At 39.8% G+C, this 27,355-nt stretch overlaps 1 protein-coding gene across 1 annotated transcript in view; it reads left to right on the top strand.

The window, feature by feature from the left end:
* Positions 1-21,704, top strand: part of ARID4A (AT-rich interaction domain 4A) — a 45,796-nt gene extending 24,092 nt beyond the window's left edge. The window contains exons 12-25 of the mRNA XM_033062943.2: positions 5,465-5,537; positions 7,746-7,840; positions 8,156-8,253; positions 9,643-9,871; positions 11,474-11,724; positions 13,010-13,207; positions 14,235-14,319; positions 14,428-14,560; positions 14,735-14,797; positions 15,769-16,896; positions 17,467-17,571; positions 18,799-19,014; positions 19,213-19,359; positions 19,826-21,704. Of these exons, the coding sequence (XP_032918834.1) occupies positions 5,465-5,537; positions 7,746-7,840; positions 8,156-8,253; positions 9,643-9,871; positions 11,474-11,724; positions 13,010-13,207; positions 14,235-14,319; positions 14,428-14,560; positions 14,735-14,797; positions 15,769-16,896; positions 17,467-17,571; positions 18,799-19,014; positions 19,213-19,359; positions 19,826-19,929 (2,925 nt within the window). The 3' untranslated portion in view covers positions 19,930-21,704. The remainder of the gene's footprint in view (positions 1-5,464; positions 5,538-7,745; positions 7,841-8,155; positions 8,254-9,642; positions 9,872-11,473; positions 11,725-13,009; positions 13,208-14,234; positions 14,320-14,427; positions 14,561-14,734; positions 14,798-15,768; positions 16,897-17,466; positions 17,572-18,798; positions 19,015-19,212; positions 19,360-19,825) is intronic.
* Positions 21,705-27,355: the final 5,651 nt, after the last annotated feature.

The following is a 27,355-nucleotide window of genomic DNA, read 5'->3' on the forward strand; positions in this document are numbered from 1 at the left end:
AGTGTTGGTTTGGTGCTCCTCCTCACCCGTGGTGAGTGACTTGTGTGGTCCAGAGTTGACTGGGAAGGAGGACAATGTGGAAATTGCTTGTCATGGACTCTTCAGAGGGATTGCATTACACAGAGCTACTCAGCATGTTCAAATTGCTGGAATTTTGGTGAAAAAGTGGTGCAACTCAGGATTATTTTCCATTAGCAACTAAGGTTTTATTAACACATTTCATAAGAAGTGAAAAAAATCCAGCGGTATTATACGAAAAAATTCTTTATTGAATGAAAATTAAAAGAATTATTCAATTAATTTGAATCCACATAAAAATATGGATATAGATTTTGCTTCTTACCCAGTTTTCAATGTGTCAGAATAAGATAGTCAACTGTGTTTGGAGGGTACATTTGGCAATCTGTGCACTGCAGCTGAAAGGAAAGAGAGAATCTTAACTCTGGTATCTCCACATAGAAACAAAAGCTTTTGGAACACTGAACATCACCTGATTTTTATTCAAAAGAGGTTGTATCTATTATTGTATTTGCTTTGTATTTAAGTTGTTCTGTCAGGGAAGAAGAAAGAAGAATCTAATGTAAACATAAAGTAGTGAAGCGAAGGATTCCAGACAGGTAAATATGCTGGTAGGAGAAGCTGTGGAATCCACTGCAAATCCATCATGTTCGTTTCTCAAGCTTAAATATTCAAATACTCCCTGTTTTACCAGGGGATGGGTGAGCAACATTTGGATTTGGCTTTGTCTACCTGCAAGCCATTCTGATTCCATTAGAATGAAGATGTTAACATGCAGTTACTTCAAATATCTTTTCAGTACACGTTCTTAACAGATATATTCACTTAAGACCAGAGTAAAGGCAAGAAATTTCCTCACAAAAAAATTCCAGCTAGCTGGTCTTTGTGTTTCATAGAGGGAAGAGTTTTAGCACCTCCAGGTATTTGCTAAGAGGGATTTTTTCCAAGGCTTATTTGTGACAGTCACCTGGAGAATGTTTAATGGGGTGCATTCATTTAACCTTTTTAAGGTTCTTGCATCACAACAGCATCAAAAAAAAAAATCAGTCACAGTTGCTTTACATAGTTGAAAAGGGAAGATGCCAGAGGCATTTTCCAATGTTCCTATTCAGCAAATAAGCAAGGATTTCAGTTCTCATCATAAGTTATTATCATATATTTTATTAGCATTAAGTCCATAAAGGAAGGATGAGAAATCCATGATGTGTTTTAGGAGGCTTGAAATTCCTACAAATAATCAGTAGTCAACTATTAAAATATTTACATTTTGCTTCGAAATTATTCTTGTTCCCTGTGTAGGCTTTGCTCTAAGTAGCTGTGGGAGATCACATAAAGTCATGCCCAAATTGCCATGTCTGTTGCAACCTATTTGTATTTTAAAATAACATTGAAATAGCTGACTCTGTAAGTTAAATACAGGAAAATAGTCATTTCAAAGTTAATGAAGGGTGATATCCAGAAAGAAGTGGTTTATTAGATACTAAGAAAAAATTCTTTCCTGTGAGGATGGTGAGGCCCTGGCACAGTGTGCCCAGAGAAGCTTTGGCTGCCTCATCCCAAGGCCAGGCTGGGTGGGGATTGGAGCATCCTGGTCTAGTGGAAGATGTCCCTGCCCATGGCAGGAGATGGAACAAGATGGTTTTTTAAGTCCCTTCCAATCCAAACCATTCTAAGATTCAATGATTTATATATGTAAAACCCCCTAAGTGGCTGTGATGTGTAATGCACAGACTAGCCTTTAAAAATAGCGGAACATTGATTAGTTAATCCTCCTTCTCATGCATGTGTGCATTTGGAGGAGTTCTGGCTGCTGTCAAGCACGGCCTGCATCATACCATGCATCATACAAATGTTCTTTAAAGACTTTCTTGCTCACAGTTTTATGCAAAGAGGCATTCTCAGAATGTCACTCCAAGAGAAGTTGCAAACTGAGGCGCAGCTCTGGAGTGAGTCATTGTTGGTTTGTGGGATTTCTGGGTTTTGTTGGTATAAATTAACATTTTAAGACCATGCTCATCTCCACGTGGTTTAAAGCTGTTAACTTGTTGCAATCAGTTTAATTCTTGTCATTTCCTTAATTAGTTTTCAAGCTTTGCATTAGAAAGCAAATGTGCAAGTGATGAAATCTCAATGATGTACTGTGAAGCAACAAAATCACATTAACTGTAATTTTGGCAGCTTGTCTTGATCATCTCCTCCTCTGAACTCCAGATCCTGTGTATGCTGCTCTTCCTCTTCACCTGCATTTCTTTCACAGAAGCATTTATGGTCTTGTCAGTCTATTTATAACATAAAAGAAAGATCTGTCCCTGGTAGCTCCACCTCAGATTGCCTGAGTTCAGGATGTACGTGCTTGTAGGTAGAAATTCATTCTTTTGTAGAAGAAACTATTTCATCCTTTGTGCTCCCACTCAGCTCTAAAGGTTGGCACCCACAGAAGCTTTAACATCCTTCTGTAGAGTAAATGATGAGTCAGGATAACAGAGCCTAAACATTGCCTAAAATCATGCTAAGGACAGAGGCAAAGCTCATGGTGAATTAAGGAGCTCAAACCAAATGAAGCAAAACCAGTTACAAGTGCTCTACACATTTCTGTGTGCTTCATGTTGCTGGTGCTTACCTTATGGTTTTAGAAAGTACCTGAATGCTGATAATGTTGCTTGGAAGGCAGTAAGAGATGGAGTTGGGAAAGGAGGATGTCCATTATACAAAGATAATGTTCATTGTTGATTTTATTGTTTTACTGTTTACAGTGGTTCCTAACAGATGTGATTTGCTTGTCAGAAAGGAGGAAAAAAATCCCAAACCCATAAAATTTCCATCTTTTAATTAGAAAAGGGGCATCTTGGAGATTTTTATTTATTTTCATGTAAATGAAATTCAGCCTCTCATCCTGCAACTAAAAGGTTGCATTTAGCTGTAGGTTGCATGTAGGTATTGAATGAACAGCAGAAAGGTCTCAGTTTTGAACTCTTGCGCCTTAAAATTTTTATGTTGTTTTGACTTACCTTTGGCTGCAGTCTCCCCATTTTTGCACCATCTCTATAAGAAAAAAATGAAAGCAGAGACAGAACTCTCTTCAGTTTCTGGTTTTAAACAGTTATCACAGTGAACTTATTTATGTCCAGTCTAAAATGGGCACAAATGTCTGGATTGTAGCAGTGAGTTTTGGAAAGTAGCACTGTCATCCTGGCTCCTGCTGGAAGTCTGTGCTGGGAATTTCAGCTCTCCCATGATGATTACAGGTTGTGGCATCAGCATTTCTCAGGTGTTTCCTTGATTTGGGTGCAGATTTACAGCAGCTTAGATGAACCCCCATGGCAGGGGGATTGGGTCTCGATGGTCTTTAAGGTCCATTCCACCCCAGCCCATTCTGTGATTTTATAATGACTGATATATTTAAAGTAAAACTCACTCAGAACAGCAGACACTTCTGGAAATTCTTCTATATCCAGTTCCAAACAGATGACCCCAGTGAAAAAAAAAGGACATTTTATCCTCATGTTGCAGTTAGCATATGCAGGAAGAGTTGGTCTTTCTCATTTTGGCCAGAAGTAGAAGAGCAGCTGATCCATGAGTTATTCCATGGTGACAGTCACTCAGGTCTTACTCAAGTGACTTCTCAGAAGGATTTGGTGCCTGTTCTGGTATCAGTGCCAGGCACAGTTCAAACTCCCTCTGTCAGGGGGCTCTTACACCAGCAACAGAGGGAAGCAGGTGCAGAATTTGGGATGTCTCACACAGGTGGATGATTATTGCAGTTAGGTTTTATGCCTCCACCCTATAAAGCTTTCCATTTTTCCTTTTTGCTTCAGCTGAAAGTGCTTGGTATCAGTAGAAGGATTAATTTCTGGCTGCAAGATTGCTGTTTCTAACCTACATTTCTGCTGTTCTGACCCACAGTTCTGGTTTAGCATTGTGCCCACACAGAAGAAATGGCTTTAATTCAACTATTCAGAAGTATTTCTGAATGTTTACTGTTATTAGATGTATTTAGTTTGCACAGTTTGAGCTGTATTACCTTCAGTCAGTAAACATTACAGTAGATGGTAGAAATTTCTCGATCTTGAAGTTATTTTGCAGTCTAGATGGAGAGAAAAAAGCTGTGGTTTCTATAGCAATACTTCACTTGATAACCTGGAAGAGCATGCTAATTCTATAGATAACTGTTTCTCTTTATATAATCCCTGTAATGTGCTGAGCAAATGGTAACTGGTGCTGTACAGTGTTGTGATTGCACATTTAATTTCCTCCAATTAATCCTGAAGAAAAATTGGTGAAGTAAGACACAGATATTGTCTCTACCTGATTGTAGCTGAGCCCTGTTGGGTTCAGAAGCTCAGAATTCAGTGAAGCAGGCAGGGCTGGGATTCATTCTGTGCTGGGCAGATTGCTGGTTAGCAAGCCACTAGCATGTACATCCCCATTTCCCTGCCTATCTCCTTGCCTTGAAACTGAAAATTTACAGAATGCAGAGATGACTGAAATCTAAATTGTTGTTCTGGTTTCCTTCTGGAACTGCTTGTCACTTTCCTGTTATTTTTAATAATGTAATGATAAGATTTTTTGACACGTACTGTACGTCTCTCCTTCAAGACAGCTGCAGCCTGCCTTGTGCAAACTGCCAGGCTGGCAGGAAGAGAGTGGCATGCAGAAAGCATTGCAGGGAAAAGGTTTTCTTTTTTCTTCTTTTTTATTTATTTATTTTTGTCTCTGCTAGAATCTCAAAATTCCTTGAAGATACCTAGCCATTATTTCCTCTGCCTGACCTTTCCACCCCCCAATAAAATTATTTTATTTTAAATAATTTTTATGGAAATAAAAGGAATATCTTTATTTCATGCTGTGGATTCCTTGCCATAAAGTTAGTAAGTGTTTATCTCTTTGAGGCTTTAAGTTGTAAAGGTAAAATGAAGGAATTTATAATAAGAAGAAATTATAGAAGTGACTTTAAAGGTGTTTCCAAATACAAGCTGAAATCAACCATTGGAGCTTAATTAAAAAAACCAATACTGTTTGGAACATCTCCAGCAGGTTGGAGAAGGAATTGTTCTGTGACCTGAGCTAAAGGATAAGGAAAATGAGTTTTAAAAGCTCCAAACAGAAAGAACCTAACCAAATAAAACCCTGAAATTCCTGTGAATTCTTTCAGTCCTGTAAATGTTAGGCAGGAATGCTATATGTGTTATTATTTTTATTTTGAGGGTTACTCACTCATTCTGTCATGGGCTGCTGCATTCCCTGACCTGCATTTTCTTTTTTTCCTGCTGAGGTACCACTTCAGTCTTCTGAGTGAATTTAGTTTTCTGCATATTTCAGCATGACATGGATTCAGGGCCAGGTGGGAAGTGCTTTGGGTTTGGTTCTTGCTCTTAGGCTTTCGTACAAATAAACGGTTACTTTGCATATTTACTGTTTTCATTTATAACTGCATCTATTTTCACAGCCTGAGGAAGAGCTTGATCCTGAAGAGAGGGACAACTTCCTCCAACAGCTTTACAAGTTTATGGAAGACAGAGGTAACACTGAATTTTCTTCCTTTTTTAAATTTCCAGTCCGTTTGTTTAATGGCACGGCACTCAAAGGGAGCTCAAATCCTCCCTGAGGTGTTTTGGTTTTGTTTTGCTTTCACAAAGCCTTTTTTATGTTCACAACTCCTGTTAAATAAGGCCTTGGTTGATTTCTGGTTGTGACAGCCATGGCTGAGAGCTCTGTGCTGTTAATCCCAGGCTGCAAGCTGTGGAGTCTGTCCATGGATGGTGAAATCCAACCATCCTCAAGTCTGTGCACAAATGGAGCAGTGATACCTGAAGAGACAACTCAAAAGATTCTATTTTGTTCTGTAGCTAGAACAGTAAAATAGTGTATTTTAAATGTCTATCTTTGCAGAATTAAGGGATCCTTAATAAATTAGAGTAGTTGAAGTCTTGGCTTCAGAGCAGGATGTACCTGCTGGCTTGGGAGAACTGCTGTTGCATAAGGCATTTGCAGTTGTGATAAGATTGACATTAAAATGGAAGCTTTTATGCTCCTTTTTATAAATATATATTCAAGCCTGCAGAGAGTTTTGTCTTTTAGAGTAAATTGGTTTGATTAATTTTACTTGTGAAGTCACCATTTCAATCCTGTATTTCAAACACCATTTTCATCCTGTGGTAGCCTTGGTGTGGAGATAGATTACAGGTGTAACTACTGCCCTTTTCTTTTTTTTTTTTTAAATCTTTCTTTTCTCTTGATTGCAGTTACCTGGATGATATTTCCATAGCAGCACAGAGTGCAGCAAATGTTGATGTATTTGAAATTGAAATGATCAGAGCTAAGGGTAAAACATGACGTACTTGGAGAGTCTGAATATTTCCCCTTTCTTTTTTAAGGGGGTGAGGTTGTTAAATTAGTGGGGAAATCAAGCTGCCTTTGTAAAAGAGGGTCTGTGTGCCTTCTAATGAGGTGTGTTCTAGACCACAGAATCAAAAAAGAATTCAAAAGCTGTTCAATATTGCCAGGTCTTATCATAGGTTTAGAAATTGAGCATGTATTATAGCAAAGTGTTCTGGAGCTCATCCAACGTAATTTTGAAGGCCTCCTCTGTATATAAGCAGTGTTTCTGGAGAATAAGCTGCCTTGGGGGAATGAAAGGCTAAGCTGGGGAGGAAAAAAGAAATCACTCTGCTGCTGGGCTAATCCAGAGTTCTCCTTTCATGTAGTCTGATTCTTCCCACTTTCCTCTTTTCTTCCTTTCTCATTCTCTTTCTTAAACACTCACAGACTACAAAACAAGTAGGGATGTCAGGACCTTGTGAAGGCAAAAGAAGAAAGCATTTGTGTGCTGAATTTGAAGACAGTCCATGAAATATTCTTGAAGCCAGTATGTGGATTGAGCAATGTGCAGGACTTTTTCAGGACTGGGACTTTCCCCTGCTTGTTTGCTTTTTCTTTTCCTTCTCCATCCTTACAGCAAGATTTCTGTTCCCATCAGATTTGTTCTACATTCTGTTCTCTCAGTATAAATATTTTGATTCATAGAATCATGACAGTATTCCCAAAGTCCTATAAAATTATTTTAATGATTCCAAATATAATTGCATGAAGATGAGGTAAGATAGGAAGCAGCAGGGAGGGGGTTTGATATTCTTCCTTGCTGGGAGGATTTTTGTCTACGTATGCAGCCACTTGCCCTAAGTCACTTTAGGTTTCTCCTTCTGCAAATAATTACTGTTCTTTATGTCACTGCCACTCAGCTGATTTGAGTTCTCTCTTTTCCCTGGATCTGTCCCAAATACTCATGTCTGGTCTGGCCTTGTGCTTTTCCACATTCTGACAATTTGCCTGAGTGTCTCTTCCTAATCCAACATCTCTGTTTCTTCCTCGTTCCTTTCAGCCCACAGTGTTTTTAGTTCATCTCTTCACACACTACTCTATTCCAGCATTCCTCAGGTGCTCCCTGGAACTTCCTGCAGTTCTGGCTGTCCTCCTGCTCATGAGAGGAGCAGTGGGATGCAGCCAGGTGGATGGGGGTTGTTAATAAACCTGGGGGGCTGATAAACCACCCAGAGATAATGGTGCATTCAAAAAAGGATGGTTGGAATTTACTGGCTTGGGAACATCCCTTGAGCCATTAAATAGAGATTTTTAAATGCAGAATACTTATAATCAAATGTGTTCTAAAGGAATGGAAGAGGAAACTTGCTGTTCTTTGGGGTAACTTGTATCTGTTTTATTTTATTCAGGTACTCCTATCAATAAACCACCAGTTCTGGGCTACAAGGACCTTAATCTCTTCAAACTTTTTAGGCTGGTTTATCAGCAGGGTGGGTGTGACAATGTAAGTACTGGATATTCCCTGAATTAAATATGTCTGTTCATTCATATTTATAAATGATTGTCCAGGGAGGCTGTGGGTACCCCATCCCTGGAAGTGTTCAGGCCATGTTGGACAGGGCTTGGAACCACCTGGGGTAGTGGAAGGTGTCCCTGCCATGGCAAGGGGTTGGAACTGGATGTTTTTTAAGGTCCCTTCCAACCCAAACTGTTTAATGTTATAAAAGACTTTGGCTTTTAACTCTGTTAGAGTATTCCTTAATGTTCTGAATTAACAAAACCTGTAAACTTCCTTTTTTCTTTTCTTTTTTCTCCGAAGATTGAGAGTGGTGCTGTATGGAAGCAAATTTATATGGACCTTGGCATTCCTATTTTGAACTCAGCTGCTTCCTACAATGTAAAAACTGCTTATAGAAAGTAAGTTCTTCTGTTGAATAATGGTGAAAACACTTTTCCTATCTTTTTTATGGTTGTAGCATGTACAATATTCAAGAGATTGTTGATAGTTATAGACAGCAGCTGATATTCTTCAGTTAATCAACAGTTCTGAGCATTTTCTTGTGCTGATGTGGATGAAAGAAGAGAACTCTCAAGGCTCTGAGTTCCCTTTGCTCCAGTACATCAGAGTTCTGCTCATTTTGTTACCAAGAAACTTTCACTTTCCTTATGTGCTGATGGCATTCCAGAGTACACCAATGAAATTTATAAAATAAGGCTTGGCAGATTCAGTTTTGCAAGTTAAATCAGTTAACAGTAACAGACTCCTTAATCTTTAGATCACATATGCTTTGAGGAGAATTTTATACCAGTTGCTTTAACTTCATGAAAGGTGTTGACTGAAAAAAGGCACGTTTCAAATTGTATATTTACATAAAAGCTTTGCAGAATTTGTAGAATAATGTCTTTAGGGCTTAACTGTGTGCATTGCTATGGTGGATGTGACAGTTATTAAATACTAAAATCATTACTTGCAATGACCAAATGCATAAATCTTTTTCTTCTGACCCTCACTTTTTAGCTGTGTTGTAACTTTTGAATTGGAAACCTTTCAGGAATGACATTTTCCAAGCTCATTTTTCTAAATAAAAATTGTTTTTATTATTTACCTCCTGGAAGTTTGACAAGAAACAGTTGAGCTTTTTGAGTAAAAGGGAAGAATGAGGTTCTCTTGACTCAGACCTAAGGAAATTTGGAAATAGGGATGACTAATGACTCAACTCATGTTAATGTCGATGAAGATGACAATATTGAGAATATCTTCAGTGGAATTTGAACTAGGCACATATTTAAGGTCTGTATTTCACAGAGAAGAGTGTTTATCCTGGAAAGAGTAATTGGTAAATGTGTACTGGGTTACTGTTACAGTGGAAATAATGATGTTGATGTTTGGACACATGAAAATGTGTTGTGACAGTGATAGTGTGTTGTAACTTGCATATTAATTCTTTGAGGAATAAGCTAATTCATACCTCTCTCACCTGTAACTGGGTTAGAGTGTGGACAGGCAGCTCCCAGAGAACAAGCTGGCATGGCATTATTGTCATGAATTCTTAACTGGATGGGGATGAAGTTAAATATGTGGGAAGCACCTCTGTGTATTCTTTCTATCATTTGACTTGAAATTGTTTCACTTCAAAACCTTACCTAGTTTTTAAATTTTTGTTTATTTGGGTTTATTTGGTTGCTGTTCTCTTTTTTATTATTACTATTTTCCTGAAGTTACTGAGCAGAAAAATAGTTTTTATGCACTTCAATAGCTAGAAAATAAACCATGAAATATAAATGGGGCCTTCCTTGTGTCTGTAGGTATCTTTATGGTTTCGAGGAGTACTGCCGTTCTGCAAACATTCAGTTTAGGACCATCCATCACAATGAACCAAAAGTGGTAGAAGACACACAGAAACACGTGGAACCAATGGAGGAAAGTGTGAAAGAGGAACAAAAAATGCCCCCAACAGAAGTTAAAAAAGAGGCAGAAGAAAATTATTCCAGCAGTGAAAGTGAGAAAGAAGAAATTGAACTAAGATCCCCAAGGGTGAGTGCTCTGAACTGATTTGTGTTCAGTCTTTAACAAAGCCTCTTTGTGTAGTGAACAGTTTCCATAATGAGTTTTCCCTGTGGAGCAGCTGCATGTTGGAATTGGTGCACTTGTACAAGAGTGGAGTTCTGGGAGTGTTAACTGTTAATTATGTTCTACCTGGACCCAGAGTCAGGTTTGATTATTCCTTCACACTCCACACCATGCAGAGGATTTGCTCAGGCTCAGTTGGATGAGCTGTGGTTCAGGGCTGGCATGGGAGCTGCTTGGAGCTGTTATCAGAACAGTGAAACACAGCAGGACAGTCTTGGTTGTGGGTGAGGATTTCCACAGGCACAGGGAACCTGGAGCCTTCTGGCAAGAAACAGGAATATCAAAAACCAGCTATGGATCTCAGAATCAAAGGGAGGTTTTTATCACAGTCTCTCTTCTAATAGAAGAAACACTCCAATATTGGAGTATACACACAAAAGTAGAGGGAGGAACAATTAAGTTTAGCCTTCATTTGTCTTTAAATGCTGTAGAGGTGAGGGTTGTATTAGTAGCTGCATGGATCAGGTCAGTGGCCCATCAGCTGGAGGATACCATGAGGAATACAGACAGAACTTTAAAGCTATTGGAATATGACTGTAGCACTCATTTAATTACCTTAAAAGAACATTTTGTGTTCAATAGAGTATGACTACTGAAGGACATGATTTGCTGCTTTTAAACTGTTCAAGTTCTAAAGGTTGTGTGACTAAAATGTCATTCTGTTAAAGTCCTTCTTGCAAAGCAGCTTTTCAAGCACATATATGGCCTTGTAAATTAATAGATGAAAGGACAAGGTGTAAACACAAGTTAAGATTTCTATTATGTATTACATTTCTGTTGAAATGAAAGTGGTTGTTCCAGGCTGCATCAGCCTCAGTGAATTTCCTCACATGACATTAGCTTTGTTCTTAGCTTGTTCCTTCATTTTTGAGTTGGTTTTTCTTTTTGAGAACACTCAAAAAAAAGATAAAGAGATGTAAGAATTTTTTGTCTTTTTAATAATTGGCTCTTTGTTCTGATTAAAAAGCAATGATCCTATCAAGAGACTTCTAATAACTCAAATGATAATCCTAGATCTCTAAGAATCAGTTGCAGATAGTCCCAGGCATCCACTGCCTGAGTACTCAAAGTGCCTTTAAAAATGGGATACTTAGAATTTTTGAAAGCTGACAAATTTCTGCCTGTGATGTCCACAGGTGACTGTCAGGATTGAAGGTGCTGAGGGGAAGATGCCTCCCCTCAATAGTCCTATACAAACGCTTCAAACCATGCTATTGCTGTAGGTGAACAAGACATTTTGGCCTTTTCTGTCAGAGCAACAAACATTACAGGTCCAAACAAATGTCCTGAAATCTCCATCAGATAATCAGAAACTCATCCTCATTATTCCAAATGAAGCAGATACAAAAACTTACAGCTTAAATTTTACTATTTTAGAATATTTTGTGCTTTTTTTTGTCATCTCCAGCCTTTCTTCTCTACAGGATTTGCATGTATCACTTTTTTTGCTGAGATTTGGAGAGGTTATGGGCAGGGGTCATTAAACTGATCTTATTTCTGTTCCAGGGACGGAGAAGACTTGCCCGTGATGCAGCCCCTGCTAAAAAAGATGGTGAGGAGGATAAAACCCAAGACAAATTAAAAGACAGTAACAAAGAAAACAAAGATGTAGAGGAAACACCTGAGAATGCAGAAAAGAAAGAGAATGAAACTCCACTAGGGAAGAAAAGCACACCAAAGCAAAAAGAGAAGAAAATGAAAAAGCAGGAGGATTCTGATAAAGAGTCAGATGAAGAGGAGGAGAGGCAGAGGGACAGGTAAACACCAACTTGTATCACTTTTTTGAGTTTCTCTATGCCATGATTGAGCTGTTCTCCAGGCAGGAGGACACAGACTCAATCTTACTAAAGTGAGAAAATCAGAAACCTTATTCACTGAGCCAGGCAGAGAAAGGAACATTTTATTTCAGACTGGTGGAGCCTGCTGTACTTCCTGGAGCATCTTTTGTGCTCAATGCCAGGCAATAATTGTCAGTGTCATTTTAATTGCCAAGGCTGTGTTTTATCACACCAATACCTCCAGACACCAAGCTGACCAGGCTGTGAGGATGAGAACTGCTCTGAGGCACTTCCCTGGGCAGCTGAAACAGAAATGGCAAATCCCTCTCTTGTGTTTTTAAGGGTTGGCTGGTGAAGCTCCAGGCTCCTTGTTTTAATTCTGTATCAGTTAATGAAGGCATCAAAGAGTTTTCTTTAAGCTGTGTGGGTATTACTTGTCCTCTGAGTTGCTTGCCACAGGATAATTGATCTTTCACTGAAGACCAGCAAATTTATTTCATTAAATGCAAACCCATAGTCCTTTTTAGTATTTTATTTCTTGCTGACTTTTTTGGTAAAGTGACTTCTAAATTATGCTGAATGCTCCCTTAAATAGGGAAGAAATTATACCTAAAAATAGGCTAGATTGTAGTTCTTCAAAATGTATTTGAGTATAATATTTAAACAGTAGCTAAAGGTGTAATAAGAGGTGGATGTATCTAATAAGAGTTGTGTGGACACTTTTAAACTTAGCTGAACACTTCTGTGATCAAAGTGAAGTTTGGTGAAGTTTTTTTCCAATGGAATGGTGTTTTGTCCATGAGAGGATCACTGTGATGGCAATTCAAACTTATGTGCAGTTAATAAACTGTAGCATGTTAAGTCAATTGTAAAAGTACCTTTTTTATAAATAATGTGTCAAAATATTTCAAAAACTGAAGTTAGTTCTTCCTGTGCTTTTTAGGAGACACACACACAGAGTTAACTTTTATTCCTCTTTGTACTATCAAAATATTAATTTAAAAAAGAATATTTAAACTTTCAGGTAGTTGTGTTTAAATTTTAATAAAACTTTCTGGATGTTTCTGGCACTTAGCCCTATTCTCCCTAAATTCTATTCTTGATTTTAAAAAATCTGTTTCTGAGCAAGCTTCAGAGACAGGACAAGGTGCAGAAAATGAATTTCTTATTTTCTTGCAGCCTTTTTCTACCTTGACTACTCTCTTTAAATTTTAAAATACAATTGTCACTAATTAGTGGGCATTTAAAATACATTTTACTACAGGGAAGAAATTGAGAACAAAGGAGAATCAGAAGGTGAAGAGGATGAGGAGGACACAGAACCCTGCCTGACTGGAACCAAAGTGAAAGTAAAATACGGACGTGGAAAGACTCAAAAAATTTATGAAGCCAGTATTAAAAGCACAGAAATTGATGATGGAGAGGTTTTATACTTAGTTCATTACTATGGTTGGAATGTAAGGTGAGGATAACAAATTGTCTTTCATTTCTTTGTTCTTTGCTTATTTGCAAAAGAAATTTCTGTTTTTAAGGAAATAAAGTGAGAGATGGTCAGTGATTGAATTACCAACATAACAGGCTCTGACTTCTTCACTTTTCCATGTTGGTGATTTTGTTCATGGTGCTGCACTGAAATGTCAGGATATATTTGTATTTTCCCAAGTGTCCATCTGCCTTAGTAATCCCCACCCCTTGCAGAAGTATCTCTGATATTTATTGTGTCTATCAGTGTTAGCACTACCAAACTTTCCTTTAAAGGAGTCATTGATAATTGTGAAGGTATTTGCAATTAAGTGTATTAAGCACTGGAATTTTGGCAACAAAATATATTCTTGTATTGAATGTTAATGTAAAAATGCTTCTCCTGGCAGCAGTGTTTATAGTACTTTATATATTTCTGGTATATAACTTGTGGTATTCCAAATCCTTAAGCAAATTTCTTTATGTGGCAACCTGAAGTTTGAGTGTGGCAATATTCCCCAAATATTTACAGATTTCTTTTACCTTATTAAAACCTTTAGGAGATTTTGAGGAGCTTTTCAGAATCTCATCCAGTTTGTTGCCATAATTTAAAAACTTTACATTTAAAAAAAAAAGGTACATTTTCCTGCTGAGGCATGGTGTGGTGAAAACTGTCTTGTGTGTATGATGTGAAATAACTGGCACTTCAGAGCTGACTCAGTCCCCTGAGTGTTCCAGTGCTTTGCTGGTGAGAGACAGACAAATTTGTACCATCATTCCCTTCTTTGAGGACTGGAAATGTCATTCATCTTTCTAAGGCCAGACACTGCATGAGTTATAAATACATGCTCTGCTGTCATGGAATGGGACACCTTCCACCATCCCAGGGTGCTCTGAGCCCCATCCAGCCTGGTGTTGGCCTTTTCCTACCTCATTAATCAATATTCTGTGTCATTCAAGTCTTTCACTCCTCATATTCAAACATTTTTATGTGCAGTGATAACAGCATTGTTGTCATTCCCTTTCAGATATGATGAATGGGTGAAAGCTGATCGGATTATCTGGCCAGTGGAAAAAGGAGGACCAAAGAGAAAACAGAAGAAAAAAACAAAAGTAATGCTTTCAGTCAGTTGTAGTACTGTATTTAATGACTAAAAAACCCCCAGTTATTCAGTTAATCAGCACTGAACCATTAATAAAAATCCACTGTTTCCCCTGCAGAATAAAGAAGATGGTGAAAAGGAAGAGAAGAAGGACGAGGAGAAACAAAAATCCAAGCGTGGGCGGCCCCCTCTGAAATCCACTCTCCCATCCAACACGTCCTGCAGCCTCCCCAAAACGCCCAACAGCGAAGGTAAATGCAGCTGCAGAGGTGCAGGGAGAGCAGCCTGTGCTCCCCAGCATTCCCAGCTGGAGCCCAGGGTGGTGTGGTGGCCTGGAGCTGCATGGGCGCTCTGAGCTCCCTGCACTCGGCAGCACCAGGGCTCGTTCCGCTCGATAAAATTAATCCTTTCGATTTTAATTTTAGCAACACCTCGCAGGCAGACGAGACGTAGCTCAGGAATGTTTGATTCTGATAGAGGATCAAACGGTGAGTGATCTCAGCCCTGTGTATGCTTTGGAGGCTTTTTCAGTACCTTTTTGAAAAGAGGTTTGGTTTTTTGTTTTTTGGGGGTTTTTTACCTTCTTTTTTTGTTGTTGGTTTTTTTTTTTTCTTTCTCCTTGTAAATTTTATTGAGTAAGCAGTTGAGCTGGCTGTGCTGAGGAGCACAGCTTGCTCACAGAAGAGCAGTGACTGTACAAGTCATTCCATGTTCTTCAGCCAGAACTTTTCAGTCCTGAACAGACCAAATCCAGTGCTATAATGATAGTCTTTATTGTGCTAATTAAGTCCTCAACCTCAATACTCCATCATCCAGCAGAGCTGTTAATTATACACAAATGGCAGCACATCTTTGGTGTTTCTAAGCCTCTCTGAACAAGAACTGAAGTGAAATCACTGTCTCCTTTTAGTACAGGTCCCTGAATAATCTTCTGGTAATGTACTAATGCTTGCTCTCTGTGTGCATCATCTGCACAATAGTTTAGCAATGAAATGTCCATATTGGGGTTTAGAAGGTTTTTATTTTTGGGTTTGGGTTGTGTTTTCTCTGCATGGAGGGGAGAAGTGTTGTTTTTTGCTTTTGTAGTGTCACATGGGAGAGGCAATATCCATGGGATCAGGGGAATCCTATTTTTGCTGCAATAAAATGTAATTCATTGGTACTGACTTATTTGGGAAATGGTTGTAGGAGAACCATAGACTTCAGCTAAATCAGCTGAGTTAAGAGCATCATCCAGATGCTTCCTGAACTCTGGCAGCACCACCACTACTGCAGTTTCATAGAAATTTTAGGTAAAAATAAGAACTGTAGCAAGTGTGCAGGGTTTTTGAAGTGTAAAATTATTACTGATGTTGACACCATGGATTACTGAAAACAGGATTTTGTGAGATTCAAATAAAAAGTCCTGCTGCAATTAATTATTTAGGGTGCTGTTTGCTTCTTTTTAAATTTTTTTTAGACTCTGGCACATCTGACAGTGAAGCAGATGAGTCATCTGAAAAGAATTTGAATGAAGAATTTTCTCCAGAAACTTCAGAACTGGAAAAAAGTGAAAAACTCCGTGATGAGAAGCTGGATGAGGAAAACCCAAAGATTTCTCACGCGCTGAAGGAAAACGACAGGACTCAAGTACAGCCACTAGAAACACTGAAACTGGAAGTTGAGGAAAGTGAACAAATTGTTCAAATTTTTGGGAATAAGACGGATCAAATGGAAGAAATCAAAAGAGAGGTTGAAAAATCACCTAAGGGAAAAGGGAGAAGGAGCAAGACAAAAGATCCCTCATTGGAGAATGCAAAGGTTGCACCAGGAAACCAGGAAGAGGTGGCAAATGAGTCTCTTACAGAGCCTGAAAGATTAGATGTGTCTTCCTTGGACTGTAAAGACACTTCCAGCACTACTGAAAGCGAAACAGAGCCCTCCACAAAAGATAAGAAACTTTTGAAAAGGAAAACTTTGGAACAGGCATCACCTGAGAAGAGAAATCGGCGAGAGAGCGAGATGGAAGTGCCAAATATTGTTTCTGAAGAGAGGACCAATGAATGTAGTGGAGCAGAGGAATGTAGAGGGCTGAGTGCTGAGGAGTCCCTGAGAACAGAACATGAGGAGATGCCATCCCTGGTGGCAGAGTCGGTTCCACACGCTGCGGAGCTGAGGAACGACAACTTCCAACGGCCGGCCGAAGCCGAGAGCGCTCCCTTGAAAGATGAGGATGACACAATGCCTCAGATCGGTCCTGAAACCTTGCTGTGCCATGAAGTAGACCTGGATGACTTGGATGAGAAGGAGAAGAGCAGCAGTGAAGACACAACAGCAGAAAAACCAGACCCCAGTGCTTCCAACTCAGCCCCCTCTGCCTTAGCCCCCAGCGTCCCCTCGAGCTTCCCGGTGGCCTCTCCGCTGGCCCTCAGCCAGGACGAGTCCCGCAGCATCAAGAGCGAGAGTGACATGACCATTGAGGTGGACAGTGTGGCAGAGGAGTCTCAGGAAGGGCTCTGTGAGAGTGAGTCTGCCAATGGATTCGAAGCCAGTACCACATCCAGCAATTGCAGCATGGCTGGGCAGGAGAGGGAGATGGGAGAGAAAGGTGAGTGTTTCCTGCAGGAGTCACTCCCTGCTCTCATCCTTGCTGCTGACTTGAGACTGGTGGCACTTGGTTAAAAATTGCTGGTGTGTTTTGTCTGCTGGTTATAGATTCACAGAATGGTTAGGGTTAGAAGGGACCCATCTTGTTCCAGCCCCCTGCCATGGCAGAGACACCTTCCACTGCCCCAGATTGCTCCAAGATCCGTCCAGCCTGTCCTGGAACATTTCCAGGGATGGGGCAGCCACAGCCTCTCTGGGCAACCTGTGCCAGGGCCTCAGAGTAAAGAATTTCTTCCCAATGTCCCATCTAACCCTGCCCTCTGTCAGTGTGAAGCCATTGTCCCTTGTCCTGCCACTCCATACCCTTGTCCAAAGTCCCTCTCCATCTCTCTTGGAGCCCTTTTAACCCCTGGAAGGGGCTCTAAGGTCTCTCCAGAGCCTTCCCTTCTCTGAACACCCCCAACTCTCTCAGCCTGTCTGGGTTTAGATTTCTTTTCTTATAAAAAGAGCTTTTTAGTAGCAGAAGTATTTGAGGTGTCTTATGTTTTATTTTGTTTTCCTCCTCTAATAGGTCAAAAAAGACCCAGTGACAGCAATAGTGGAACACTGGCAAAAAAGCAGAAGCGAACTCCAAAGCGAACCAGTGCTGCAGCCAAAAATGAAAAGAATGGAACAGGTATCAGGGAGAGGAGGGGGAAGGTTGTGCTGTCCTGTCAATGTGTGTAAGAGCTTGCTGTTCTCATGTTACAAACAATTTCCAGTGCATGGGGCATCCCTCCCAAGGTTTTTTCATTTTTATTCATTGTGGTTATGGGTGATAAACTGGAGAGGAGTTCTGAGCTCTGCAGTAGCAGTGTAACTAGGAAATCTCTTGGCTGTTTTATATTACTTAGAAAAAGGTCTAAATAATTATTTATATACATATTTACCACTGTGCTGGTTTTTAACTGTTGAGTTGGTTATGAATTTGGTAGAGGGCACATTTAAAGTCTTAAAGCAGGTGTTTCTCCTGGAGAAAAAATCAACATTTTTGAAATACAGAAAAATGTTGGATGCTAAAGAAAAGCTTTTCATCCAAAGGAATATTGTCTAGTTTTTCTCTCAAACATCTGACTATTTTATAGCTTGCCATAGAAAACTGAATTTTTGTGTTTGTGTAGTTCATTTTTCAGAGAATCACAGAACAGGCTGGGTTGGAAAGGACGTTAAAAATCATCTTGTTCCAACCCCTGCCATGGGCAGGGACACCTTCCTCTATCCCAGGTGGCTTCAGTCCCCACCCAGCCTGGCCTGGGACACTGCCAGGGATGGGACAGCCACAGCTTCTGTGGGTACCCTGTGCCAGGGCCTCACCATCTTTATAATAAACAATTCCTAATATCCCATCTATCCCTGCCCTCCTTCAGCTTAAGGGTATTCCCTCTGTCACAGCATTTCTGACAATCATTGCATGAATGAATCAGTGATTTTGGCTTTGTGGCAACACTGTTATATTTTTAAATATCAAACTAAAATACTAATTATCTGACATGCACTATTCAGATATATTTAACATGCCTGTGGAAAACTTGGCAGTTACTTTGGGAATCTAAAATATTTGAATATATGAGCTAAAAATTTTCTGTTATATGTTGAATTTCTGGTGTTTCAGAACTGTTCCTTTAGATTTGTAAAGCACTTTGATAAGTAAATAAAATCATGTGCCACCTACCTATAGTAATACAGGTTTAATCTTTAAGAAAAGAGTTTTACTGTCTGCTTTAGTCTAAATGGGTGATGTAAGACAGTTTAACAGTGCTCTAATAGTCTAATTCTTTCTTAATCATTGTTTCTTTACTATTACCACAATTTTTAAAATGTCAGGGTGGAGGTTTTAAGTCCAAATTAATTCTTTTTGCTGCAGGACAAAGCAGTGACAGTGAAGACCTCCCTGTTCTGGACAGTTCCAGTAAATGTACTCCTGTCAAACACATCAATGCATCCAAACCACAGAAGATTTCCCGCTCCCCTGCCAGAGTGATTTCTCCTCACATCAAAGATGGAGAGAAGGACAAGCACAGGGACAAGCACCACCACCAGAATGCTTCACCCAGAGTGTACAAATGGAGCTTCCAGCTCAGTAAGGATCCTTCAAATTACTTCATTACAGGGAATTCGGGAGAAAATTTGTTCTGAAAGAAAAACATGGGAATTTGGGGATTCTGAATTAGGTGTGGGCCTTTCTTCCATACTGTGTCTAACATCCTCTTAAGAACTGCATTCATTTGTTTAAAATCACCTTGACAAAGCTATTTTTGTCTTTTCTTTCCACTTACAGATGAACTGGACAATATGAGCAGCACTGAAAGGATCTCCTTCCTACAAGAAAAACTGCAGGAGATACGAAAATACTACATGTCCTTGAAGTCAGAAGTAGCAACCATAGACAGGAGAAGGAAACGATTAAAAAAGAAAGACAGAGAAGGTAAGGTTTTGCTTTATGATTGAGATTTTTTAAAAGAGATTTGCTTTTTGATTCCCATGAGGAGTTAAATAGTTTGGAAATGCATAACTCATAGCAATTTGAGTTTAATTGATATTGTTTTAGAAGGAAGGAAAGCGTTACCATCTGTTTGCATACATATTTAGAAGGAATATTTGTGGCTTTTTGGAACTAGAACATGACAAATATTTGCTGACTCTTCTATAATTGTGCAGTAGAAACTTGGACTTCTCAGTGCAGGTGCCTCAATTAGACTCATCTGAGTTACCTTTTCAGTAGCTGGGTAAGGCTCATCCTGTCTGAATGCAGCAGGGGAAGCAATTGGCAAAACCTCTGTATGACATAACCTGTGTTTTTGTGATGACTTTTACACAACCCAATAACCAAGGAAACCTTCCTTATGAGCTGTACTTTGATAATCTGCTGATGTGTTGTTCTGTGTGTTCAGTGTCCCATACAGGAGCATCCATGTCATCTGCTTCCTCAGACACTGGAATGAGCCCCTCCTCATCCTCTCCTCCCCAGAACGTGCTGGCTGTGGAATGCAGGTGATAAAAACATTTCTCTGCCTTGCCAGCAGCTCTCTGCCATGGACATAAACCCTGAAATTCAGCCACAGAAAGCACTCAACTGGTTGGACATTGCCAAGTATATCCTGTACACACTTCCACTGCTGGACTGTACCTGTTCCCCCCTCCTACCCCTTCTTTTGTTTAATTTACTGTTCAGAGGACTTTAAGCTCATTGGTAACTGAAGGTTTGTAGGCACAACGTGACATCCTTGTCATTGTGTTTGTTTTTGTTTCTTGTTTGTTTCTTTTTGTTTTGTTTTGTTTTATTTTTTTCCTAACACAGAGAAAGGGCACTTATCAAATTTGCAAAGTTATGTCCAATGAAGCATTCAGGTGTTCTAGGGTGATCTTAAAAAAAAAATAAGCAAGTGCACCAAGCAGACATCAGAATATTATCCAAAAGAACTGAGTAACTGCTGCACTTTCACCCAGCTGTGGGTAACTCTTGGTGAGTAGTTCCTCTTTGTGGAAGCACTTGCTATACAGAACTGCCAAAGTATGTGTTCAGCAATGTGCCCAGTTTTAAAGCTGTAAATGGGACAAAATAAATTGTGAAAGGAAGTGTAGTTGACTGAAAACTACAGTTGTAATAAGTCTTCCACTTTTTATAGGATTTTTGAGCACACAATTATGCAAATGTTTTAATGTTTATTAATGTTTACAGTGGAATTGTGAATAGGTTTTCAGTGGACTATCTTATCCCTTGACAAAAATATTTTGTCTTTTTTCTATGTAATTTCAGAGTTTTTATTTTGTTACAAAAAGACGAAAAATGAAATATATAACAACAATGAAGTTATTTAACAAGATTTCTAAAGCTGAAATTTTTGTGTAAAATAAGGTATCTTGCAACTTGTTAAATATATTTATTCAGACATTGGATGTTGTATTTTTATGTATTTTTTAAAATATTAATAAAATTGGAAAAAAAAAATAAAAATTCTAGGTTAGTTCACTCTTTGGACAAAACATCCTTATCAGTTCTGGCTCTTCAGGAGGAGTTATCCAGTAGCCAAACCTGTACTTCCAATGGGTCTGTCTACAAATCCTCCACCACACAGATCTGCCAGCAGGCATCTGGGTTTAAAATCAAACTTTATTTGGAAACTTTGGCAGTCCTAGTACTTAACCTTGTTTGGAGGAACAAAATTTATTGGGTTGCCCTTAAGATGCTTTGTCACAAGTTCTTGTGTTTGCTGTACTGCCGAATAAATTTATATCTCCCAAAGTTGAGATGCACCAATAAAGTAAAAAAATAAAAACTGTTTGTGCTCTGCCTGTGGATTGTCCCACGGGCAGATGCAGTTTGTAAATAACTCTTCCAAGCCCGTGTATTTAAAGCAGTTTGCATATACATTATGTATAAAAAGTGATTTTTTTAAACAATTTTTTTATTCATGTTTGTACATTGGAAGGGGGCCTGAGCCCCTTTTTCTGTGTTTAATATGCTGTAGAGTAATAACATAGATGCTCTAGACTGTATATCAGGATATTCTGGTTCCACACGGCAGGAGGTCAGGAGGAAACACTAGTGATGGCGTAGCATTACTAAAATTGATGTTTCTTGAAATTTCATTTTACAACATTTGTCAACTTGTGATTCCAATTCCTTCCATTTTCGCAGAAAATTAAAGAAAAAGTACTCTTGTAAATGCACTTTTTCTGTCTTTTCTTAAGCAAAGCAGAACTATTTCAATGTAAGATAAATATGGAGCTCACTAGACAGCGCTAATAAAGGCCATGTTTTAAACATAGGCTTTAGATTCTATTTTTATTTAAGTGATTGTTCTTGTAAATGTCTGGACTTTACCCTAAATAGGAAAGTTAATCTCCATAAATTACTGTAAAGATTTTTTTCAGAGCTAACTTTTACTTGTTAATCTTCTAATAGCTACGAATAAAAAGCAATACTCATTTAAAAGGAAGTAACACGGGTCACATGTTTAATATTTGCAGAAGCAATCTAAAATCTGGGGAAATAACAGGATTAATGACACCTTGTGCAGATCTCTGCTGTCTAACCTGTGTGCACACTGTGAGATCTTAAACAGGCCCAGAGGATGGAGGAGCTGCTGCCCTGGCCTGGATGTTCCTCACGTGTGTGCTCAGCTGACTGCTGCTGCTGTCTCTTAGGAATGTTTAAAACAGGAAGGCTCCAGGTATGCTCCCATGGAACATGGAAACTCATTCCAGCCCACTGAGGGAGAACTTCCTCCCTTGCCTCCTCTTCCACCTGCTTCCCTGGCTCTGCTTACCCCAAAACCACCTGGTGTTACTCTAGCAGAGCACTAAACCTGCAGGAAAAGATGCCAAGCCACTGGCAAAGCCTCCAGCATGTCACTGATTTCCTGATTTTATCTTTCTTTCTGGGAAGGAGTATATCAGATTATTCACTAGACTTTTGCAGTAGTGTCCTATGATTTTTAAAAATATCATGGGGAAAAGTAAACTAGCTGGAATCATTGGGCTGTCCTGGGTTAAAGGTGAAATCAAGGAGAAACCCTAATAAAATCTAATGATTTCTAACTCTGCAATAATCCCTTTATTGAAGTCTTTTTGATATAAATTCCAAAGTGTCTTTAAGTGGCTGAAAGTTTATCCTGTTGAAGACACAGAAACTATGATTATACAGAATTGGGAGTTTTTAAATAAGAGATTAGGTATTGTGTTTCTGAGTCCAAACAGAAATAAAGCACACTCCTGGCAGTCTTTGTGCTGTTCTCCTGCCTTCTGATCTACAGGTTTTCATCAAAATGATACTTGTTATTTCAAGCTTCTTAGAAGGAAAAAAAAATAATTACGATGGAGGATCCAACACTGTTCAAAAGAACAAGGTTGTAAGAGAATCAGACACTTCCTCATTTCCTGCAATGGGCACAAAGACCTGGCAGATTGCTGGCAGATTCCTTATTTTTGTATTAGCATAAATCTGAAAGATGAAAAAAACTCACAATGTTTCTGTGCAAGGACATAAGGTAAGAATCATTTCCTTACTCGTTTTAGTTTTCACTTTCTTTCCATCAAGTGTATCAGCTACATTTGTGCTAATGAGTTTTTATTTTCTAATGGGAAAGTTTGGTAACACCCATTTAAATCCCTGCTTGGTTTTGGCTCCTCCATCAGGTTGCTGATGGCTGAGAAAGTTTCTCCTGCTTAATCAGCCTGAACAGATCAGGCAAGAAAAGCAGAGTTGTCAGAACAATAATAACAAGTCATTGTTTTGACAGAGGTTAAACAGATTTTCAGTAGTAATTATGAGTGAATGCAAAGCATAACAAGGGCAAAGAATGTGTCTTCATGAAGGGTGATACATCTGACCTTCACAGGGAGCAGCAGAAAAGGTGATGAAATCACTCTTTGTGCTACTGTGCATGCTTCAATCTCATTTTTAGAAGGTGCAATATTAGAACAGACAGAAAAATTTTTAAATGGTTACATATTCTCATTTTTTGTAGGGGAGCCATGCAGAAATGGCTACCAAAATTACCAAGGATGGCTTTGATGTGGAGCTGAATCTGAATCTAAGGATTGTCAACTCCTGTGCCTCAGTCAGAATATCCACTGCTGAGGGAGCCTTCTCTCTGCAGACAGGTTTGTCAACCAGATGGGATATGACATTCAAAAATTAATACTTTTATAAGTTGTTCTTTTTTTTCCTCCATTAAAAATATTCTTGGATAGCTGAGGCAGCCAAATGGATTTTCTGGGCAGCATTTACTGGAATTATTTTACAGCAGTAAGTCTAAGAAATGCTGTTGTCTTTTTTTTTTTTTTTTAAGAAAAGCAGGTTTGGTTTGATGGCTTGAAAGAAATCTGATGTGAGCCAGGAGCTGGAGGTACCAGCTGAAATAAAAGATTAATGTGTTCACAAAAGTATATTGAACAGTTTACTTCACTGTGCCCCTGCCTTTGCAAAAATTATGCACTGAAATCTTGGTTAGTTTTCCTTCTCTGGTCTTGGGATTGTTTTATTTGCTACAGTGTGCAGGATAAAGGCTCTGGAGATGTGAGACATAAAACAGTGGAACCAAAGGGGATGATTCCAGAGGCTGACTCATTTTAATTCCAGGGCTAAGGAAAATGACATTTTATAATTAGCTCACACTCTTAAGCTCTCAAATTTTGAGAAAATCTGTCATTCTCACATATTGCCTCACACCAAATAGGATGGGATTTTAAGAGGGCTCAGAGTTTAAAATTACTCACCTTTATCAGTTATCACTGAGTAGCTGGGATTTATTTGGGGTCTTTTGTTTACTCTGGAGATCTGTGACTACCCCAAATTCCACAAATATTTGTTAGTTCCATCCATTGCTTTGGATGGATATATAAATTCTTTTTTTGTGTGTTCTAGTGTTTTTGGTCTGATGGTGTTTGTTTTAATGCCAGTGAGTGGTGGATTTTGTGATTAGCCACAACCCAATGACAAATACTCACTGTGCTGTCATTTAAAGAAAACTGGAAGGATAAAACTGTCAATTGTGAAAGCAATTTTTTCTAAGAATAGGACTTTTCTGGTGGCTGTTTTAAATTATCTTTGCTATTTGTGCTGCTCCTTCCCATTTCAGAGGATCCCTAAATTCTGGCTCAGAGCAGGCTGGTTGTGCTTGAGCTCTGCAGCTGTTTGCTTTGGGTAACACCTTGTGCTGCTCTTATCCCACACCAGGAGTTTTCAAACATGAGCAGTGCCTTTGTTTGATGCCTTGGCCTCAGTGCACCAGCACAGCTCACTCACTGCAGTAACCACAGAAGCTTTGCTTCCCTTTCCCTCTTTCAGAGTTTGCCAGCCAAGCAGAGCAGCCCTGGAGCTGTGCTGCAGCTGTGACACGCTGCAGGGGCTGTCACTGTGTTTAACCCTCACCCTGAGCCTGCTGCTGAGGGACACGCTGCTCTGGGCTGCTGCTGTGCCTCTGGTGATCTCTCATTTTTCCTGCTGTTCAGAGTAACCCAACAACATTTCCATTCCAGCACTGTTGGTGTCTTCAGCTGTTCCTAAACTCCTCCTCTAATCCCTCATCTGGGTACAGCTTGACCTAATTTACCGTGCTTCTGCCAGCTCTGCCAGTTTCAGAAGGAGGGGTAAGATGTGGAATTTGAAATACTTTGCTGTATTGCACAAGTGTTTTTTCTTTCTGTTTTAACAAGGCACTTGTTTATGTGTATGTGTAACTTAAAACTATCTCTCTTGATGCTCCTTTATTTCCCTTATGAATAAATAAAGCTGTTTTAAAAGAAAAAAAAAGAAAAATAAAAAACCCAACCCTTGGTTGCTTCTGCAAGTGCTCGGGGGCAGTGGCTGCCCTAAGGTGGGCAGGACAGTCCCTCTGATAAGGAAATGTTTTGGCAGTGGAACCAGGGAGAGGTAAAATTTAATGTTGGTGTGTGCAGGTACTTGAATGTGATGAACTCAGAGTGTGAGAGCAGCCCCAGTTAATCCTGTGGGAATAATGATGGAATAATGTCCACAGGCAGTGCAGGAGGGAGCTGATCTTTGTGGCTGGGGTTTGGCTGCTGCTCTTGTTTCCTTTTCCTTTGGAGAACCCTTGAACAACGGATGGGAATGTGATTTCTGTGCCTCAGAGGCACTGGGCAGCATCCCTGTGCAGGGTCACACCTCTGTGTGCCTCTGAACAATCAGCTGAGGTTACAGTCAGCCCCAGCTGGTTTTGTGTTAACCCTTTACTGCTGGGCTGCCCCAGTGCACAGGGCTGACACTGCACCCCCTGCAGTGCCCCATGGCCTTGCTGGAGCTGGGGATGTGCAGGCAAGCACTGAAATGTGTTGTCTGTCCAGATCTTCCATAAGACATTTTCTTACTTCTCTGGAGAATCAAAAACCAGTTTGGATTGGAAGGGACTCTTACAGATCTATTTCCACCCCCAGGAGTATCTGCTTGTGCCCCAGCAGTCTCTGTGGGCTCCAGGGGTGACCCTACCCCTTTCCTGGTCCCCAGGATCCATCCCCCAAGTGCCTCCTGGTGTGACCCAGCCACCTCCCTGTGCCTTCTGCTGCAATCTGGCCAGTAATACAACAGTTTAATGTACTTCCCCTGATCTAATTCCAGTTACATGTGCATTTTGCCTGACATTTATTGTGGAGAACCTGCTGCTCCCTGACACCACAACACAAAGGAATGTGAAGTTAAGGTAAAACATAATTTTAAAAGCCCTCCAATATGAAGCAGCTTTGTAACTTTCTGAGTTCTTTTAATGCTGTCCTCTAGAAATTCAAGGTGCAGGCATGATGCAGGTTCAGGTGTCAGAGGCTTTAATTGCTTTTACAGCTTTTAGAGTTTGGGCCAGACTCATTCAAGGAATTTTGGAGCTGAGCTTAATGGACTTGCTAAGATTTGAACCAGATTCCTCAAATGCCACGTGCTGACTTCCCAACTAGCTGAGAGAACACGCTGGAACAAGAGCTGTTGCTAAGCTGCAGTTCCCAGAGTGGGGAATGTCAGAGCACAGAGGATTTGCCTCCTTGTTCTGAAGCCACAGCCTCAGTGTTTCACCCACACTCCTGACACTGCACTGCAGTCACTCCTTTTCTTGCCTTCCAAGAGAGCTCAGCAGTTGAAGCTCTCAGCAGGGGATTACATAAATTGGGGCTTTGCTTTTATCCTGGAGAGAATTCAAGGAGCCTCTACTGCAATCTTGCAGCTGATTGATGTGATGGCTGTGCCAGCACTGCTGCTGTCCAGGGCACTCTGGAGCAAGGTTCTCAACTGACCCTTCCTGCTGAAGTGGTTCTGGTTGAGCAGTAATTGTGTGTTTCCAGCAGGAATGATCTGTGTTCCCAGTGCTGCAGTGAGCATCTCCTCCAAATGAGTGTCTGTTCCCCAGCTCAGTTTCCTTCAGCTGGTTTTTGGCAGGCTGCCCTCCTGCTCCCTCCCCTCCCACCTCCACTTTGGCTCACTTTTTTCACAGCTTTCTCAGTACTTCCCATTTTTCACCCTTTGCTCCTTCTTCCATCCTTCTTGTACTTATTGTGCCTCAGCACAGTGATTCACCTCCTCCTGACACCCCTGAACAGCATTTTAAACAAATGCTGTTGTCTTTCTGTTAGGATCCAGAGTAAAACCTTTTTTATCCTATTTTTATTATTTATTTTTATCACCTGGATGTTTTAGTTACATGGAGGCATTTTATTTCCAAGCTCAAATATATTTGTATCATCTGTATGCAATCTGTCACCTGGATGTAAAAGAACACAACATTTTTATACAGAAACAGAGCTTTGACTGGTTATTAACTAAGTCACTCTAAAACTTGTTTAATCTTTTTTTTAGGAAATCTGTCCTAATAAATAAAAATATAAATGTATTCCTACCTCCAAATACTGAAATGAGAGAAAACCATTACAAGGTGCTTTGTTCAGAACATGTGGAAATCCTCCACTTCCATCAGTTA

This window comes from Catharus ustulatus, chromosome 6 (genome assembly GCF_009819885.2).
Source record: "Catharus ustulatus isolate bCatUst1 chromosome 6, bCatUst1.pri.v2, whole genome shotgun sequence".
Classification (NCBI taxonomy): Eukaryota; Metazoa; Chordata; class Aves; order Passeriformes; family Turdidae; genus Catharus; species Catharus ustulatus.